Source organism: Engraulis encrasicolus, chromosome 11 (assembly GCF_034702125.1).
Source record: "Engraulis encrasicolus isolate BLACKSEA-1 chromosome 11, IST_EnEncr_1.0, whole genome shotgun sequence".
NCBI classification, from domain to species: Eukaryota; Metazoa; Chordata; class Actinopteri; order Clupeiformes; family Engraulidae; genus Engraulis; species Engraulis encrasicolus.
Window position 1 is genome coordinate 17,410,119 of NC_085867.1, and position 5,535 is coordinate 17,415,653.

The following is a 5,535-nucleotide window of genomic DNA, read 5'->3' on the forward strand; positions in this document are numbered from 1 at the left end:
TGGCCAACATGCTGCTGGCTTGTCTGATCATCGTCTCCTGAGCAACCAGTGTGACCTGCTCTACACTTGACGGAGTCTACTTTACTGAAAATGAACTTGATTTCGAAACCAGAGACAAAATAATAGATGGCCTAAACACCGCAAAAGACATTGTGAGCACAGTGACTGAACAAATGGCGACAAAAAAAACCTGGAGACAGTCACGGGTCTCATGCAGGGCCTGTCCAAATTCGCCAATGCCGTGCCCTTCATAGGACCTGCGTTTGCAGTTATCAACATGGTGATGTTGTTTGTTCCCCAACATGATCCAGTGTTGAAAGCGGTCACGGATGGTTTCAGAGAGGTCAACAGGAAGCTAGACTCCCTGTCCTTGCAGGTGTCCAACCTGGCGACAGATGTAGAGTGGTACAACTACGCCAGTGTCTATTCTCAAGATGAAGTGCGCATTCTTAGTGCCTGGAATAAGTATGAAGAGTTTTTTAGAGATCACAATTTGAATGAAATGAACTACTTGGCCAAAGTCTTTGTCAACTACTATGAATACTCACAAGTGGAATCCAGTATGGATAGCCTGTACCATTATTTGACAGTAGAGGGCACAGCTCTTAGTGGGAACCTCAACAACCTGCTACGCAGAAAGTTTAAATGTGACCTTAAGAAAATACTCAACTATAACCTCTACTTCAATAGTTTACTAATGAAAGGCATAGCACTTAATAATTTCTACTGGAACCTGATCGGTTATAAGACCACAGACAAACTTGAAGAAGATAAAAAGATGTTCAAGAAAGTCTTTGCAGCTCAATCAAGAGTTGTGGATTCCTGTTTAGAAAATCACATGGACTATGTGAAAGAGGATGTAGTCGAGACAGCCAAATTGGTCAGTTATGACAACCTGCAGGGTATTGCAGATAAGGTGAAAGGGTTTCTGGACGATAAGTATGACTTTTATAAGTGGGTTGTGTTGGCATACAAGTCATCTAAAGAAACTGGGAGCTTCAAGTATTTAGTAGTGTATGACACTATGACTAAGATCCCAATTGGCGATGATCTTACTGTGGCCATAGCTTACACTCAGAAGGCAGATATCCCCGAGGAAGAGCTTAAAAATCTCAAAATGGCCCTCAGATGCATTTTGGGTGCATGTGCTGCTTGCTCTATGCGAAATGAAGACCTCCTTACTCACGTTTTGGATTACGAATTTACTATGAATGTTGTAGAGTATGCGAAAAGAACACATGCCATCTATGACAAAAATGATTTTGCCGAGAACCCGTCCCCTAATGTAACTGAAGAATGTGGGATTGGTGCCTATCCATACAAAACTGCTATCTATTACTCCAGGACATTGTCCCCCTGCGATGGACCCGATACAAAATGCCAAAATGATGGGACGTGCAAGAGGCTGCTGGACTCCTCCGATGCTGTGTGTGTGTGTCAAGATGGATTCTATGGAGAAACGTGCGAGACTAAAGTCGACACTGAAATCCTTCTGGACGTTTTAAAATTACCCCTGTCTACTGTCACGCCCTCAGGTGTCCGGCTGGCAGACATTGAGTCCAAACTGAACGAAATTTTAGCCAAAATACAGTGATAAGTCCACTGTCAGCATTAGTTCTGCCAGGTCATAGTTGCTTCTGATCTGCTTCAGGAGTAGGGTTGCCAGATGTGTGATGTCCAGCGCAATACATTCTCAAAAACCACTAAATTCCACCCATAGAGGTAGAAAATAACACTGGAGAGGACACAGCAATTTGCGACAGCACTGGGAAATGGCAGCTGGAGCTTCCCAACTTCCGTAGGTAGTGTAGGTACTTTCAGGCAATGCAAGTCAATGGAGAACACGCCCACCCCTGTCAAGAAATTAACTAAAACTGTGTAAATATAAAAGTAACACTTTAATCAAAGACCAGATTTGAAATGTCAGGCTAAATATCTACTGAAATCATATGAGTCGATAAAATACATTTAAAAATCAAATAATATATTTTATGAACATAGTTAGCAACACACTTCAACTATTGTCCTTGTATAGTGTGTTGATGGACATTTTCACATGATTAAGCCATTTTTGACAGAGGTGAGCCTCGTTCTCCGTTAATTTCCATTTCTCTGATCTACCTCCAGATAATGGCCGCTACAGATTGCCGTAAAAGGGAGGCGGGGTCCTCTCTAGTGTTATTTTCTACCTCTATGATCCCACCCAATTTTAACTACATTTGATTGATTTCTATGGCCATAGAGCCACCTGCAGATGGCCATGCTAAACAGCACAGATGGGCAGGAAACTTCCAAATCTGGCAACCCTGTTCAGAGGCCTTAAATTAGAAAATGAACTCCTCGCTTCTGATTGGTCACATTGAATCTAGCCGACTTTCTTAAATTAGTTTCCCCCCCAGCTTACAGTTGCATGCTTCTTTGAAACCCATCACCCCTCCACCTTGTCATGTCTTACATGGCATAGCCTACTCCGCCATGTTGCTTGCTCTGTTGATGGGGCAGTTTGCTCTCCTCATTTGAAATGGGGCAAGCATCCGCTCATCCTACTGCTGTCCCCTGACTCTGCTGTGTCATGGCGCTCATGCAAACAGAGCCATACCTCCAAAATTCATTTCATTGTTTATTCAATAAAGAAACTGCATTCAGAATTTCATGTCTTGTGTTTCTTGACTTCAATGGACTTGACATAAACCAGCATCACTCTCAATTATAAAGAGGTTTAGACTCTGCTAGACGGTCAAAACATGTGTATGCCTCAAAATGATCAAAGAGGATTATTATATCTTATTCATTTGAGTCCATTTATTGTCAATAATCTACATAAAATTACAGTTTTCTGTTTCTGTCTAGGTCGCACTGGGTGTAAGATGTAATTCTAAACTGTGTTGCTACCATCATAAACTATGAATTATTTCATTATCTTCCATAACTACACTGTTTTTATTACGCATGCCCAGCAGTGTGGATGGAAGATGTCAGCAGGTGAGAGAATGAGATTACAGTGACCTGCAGGGGGAGACAAACTCCCATTATTGTAGAGCCATATTGGACACAGCAGATCTCAAAGGTCAAGTCAAGTCAAGTTTATTGTCAATTTCTTTACATGCACTGGTCATACAAAGAATTTGAAATTGCGTTTCTTGCTCTCCCATGCAGACATAGACTAATCTAGGTAAGGACATAGACAGTATAGACATAGACAGTACTCATACATGGACATAAGACAGTATGGACGTAGACATTGCTCATACAGACATTTAAAGTGCAAGACTGGACAACAGAAGACTTGTAGAGAGCATACATTAGAGGAGGTATTTTGTTGTGCTTTTTCTAAAAGTCCTTTATAGCTTTCTGACATAGTAATAGTAGCATTTGAAGAAAATAAATAATTAATAATAAAAAAATAATAATAATAATAATAAAAAGGTCTACTCTGCACCATCAATGGAAATGTAGCTGGAATAGAGCAGGGGTTCCCAACCCTCTCCAACGTGTGGCCCACCTCTGACCCAATAAACAATAAAACTCAAATAAATAGTCAACGGCAACACTCACACAATTATTATCTTGATTTTTAGAGGATGATTTCAAGGCCCACGTAGAATACCTTCAAGGCCCACCACCAGTGGACCCTGGCTCACAGTTTGAGAAACACTAGAATAGAGTAAAACATGAATATAAAGTAATATATAATATAAAATATATATATTCTAGAAACATTTCACATTTTGGCAAAAAACATACTGTGGCCAGAACCAACCCAATTGAGTCCCTATATTACATTGGGTGCCCCCCATGCCTGCCCAAGAATGCAAGAGGCAAGAATGCATGATGTGTGTATGTGCAAAATATCCATGAAAATTCCACCGAAGTCTCATCATCATGGAGACATTGTCCAGGGCTGCGTTTCCTAAAAACATTTAAGCAATTACAAACCGATCAGTGTGTGTGTGTGTTTGTGTCTGTCTCTGTTTGTGTGTTTGTGTCTGTGTGTGTGTGTGTGTGTGTGTGTGTGTGTGTGTGTGTGTGTGTGTGTGTGTGTGTGTGTGTGTGTGTGATCTTAATATGTACAGATAGACACATAGATTTGTGATTCCACCATTCCTCCCTTCAGATCCCCTGGACTCACCCCCAGCCTTCACTCCTCTCCAGACCCCCAGCCTTCACTCCTCTTCAGTTCCCCAGCCTGACCTTCACTCCTCTTCAGTTCCCCAGCCTGACCTTCACTCCTCTCCAGACCCCCAGCCTTCACTCCTCTTCAGTTCCCCAGCCTGACCTTCACTCCTCTCCAGACCCCCAGCCTGACCTTCACTCCTCTCCAGACCCCCAGCCTGACCCCAGGCCCCATCACTACCTGTAAACTTGTTTACTCTGCTGCACTTAACTCACCACTACACTAGCAGCCTCCATCATATTAGCACTGCACTACTGAGCCATAACCACCCTCCATCATGTTAGCACTGCACTACGCAGCCATAACCACCTTCCACCAAGTTACTGTACCCAGACACCACCCTCCTTCATGTTAGCACTGCACTACATAGACAACCTCCATCATGTCAGCACTGCACTACCCAGACACCATCCCCTTCAGCTGGCAGTGGATCCAGTTGAGCCTGTGAACCTAGAAGCAATATAGGGTTAATCTAGGGTGACCAGATTTTTGTAGTCTGAAACCGGGACACTTCGTGCGTGACTGAAGGACAATATTTGGCGGGCGGGTCTGGGGGTCCTCCCCCAGGAACATTTTTATTTTTTAGATGCCATTTCCTGCATTCTAATCAATTTTAGAGGGAGGAATGACAAATCGCAACTGACTCCTTCAGACTTTCTATACAAGCGCTGGCTGCCATTAATTGTGGCAGGTAAACATGTAATCTTTTCCATATATTTACCCTGATAGACATGGCGCAATGTAGTGGGTGGCCAAAACCGGGACATATTTGTGTCCCGAGAGGGTTTGCTCGGGACCTCGGACACACAACTCCAAACCGGGACTGTCCCGGTCAAACCGGGACGTCTGGTCACCCTAGGTTAATCACGTTTTTCTGGTGACCAAGCCATTGTCAGAATCTTGCACTGACCACAGCTTGGTTTTGTGTAATAGCTACAGACTGCCGTCACCATCAAAAACTTTCGTCCAAAGTGAAATAATTTACTGCATTTTGTCCCCAATTACTTTCTTTATAGGCCTTCTATATCACATCGAGTGCAAATGACGGTGCAAATCAACACGAAGGTCTTGACTTGGCCATTTCGGTTTGGTTGCTATTTTCCAGTGCAGAACACAGCCGACACACACACCACAGAAAGTCATTAGGAAACCCCTACCCCCGGCTTCCCCCAATAACCAGCGTGGTCGTCGAGCGTCGGCTGTGTTCAAAGTGAAGCTTTCTGCTCCCTGAAAATTAGAGTCTAGACTCTAGGCCAGGGGTCGGGAACCTATGGCTCGCGAGCCACATGTGGCTCTTTTGGGAACTGCATGTGGCTCTCGGACAAACCTGTCATTTGTTTACTCAATAAGCCATGAATAAT

The 5,535-nt window shown here is 43.4% G+C and overlaps 1 protein-coding gene across 1 annotated transcript; it reads left to right on the forward strand.

The window, feature by feature from the left end:
- The first annotated feature begins 211 nt into the window (after positions 1-211).
- On the forward strand, positions 212-1,594 carry LOC134458695 (cephalotoxin-like protein). The gene has a single exon (XM_063211124.1). The coding sequence runs from the start codon at positions 212-214 to the stop codon at positions 1,592-1,594; it is 1,383 nt and encodes a 460-aa protein (XP_063067194.1).
- The last annotated feature ends 3,941 nt before the right edge of the window (positions 1,595-5,535 follow it).

Coding starts and splice junctions, on each gene's coding strand:
- LOC134458695 (XM_063211124.1), top strand. CDS start 212: ATGCAGGGCCTGTCCAAATTCGCCAATGCCGTGCCCTTCATAGGACCT.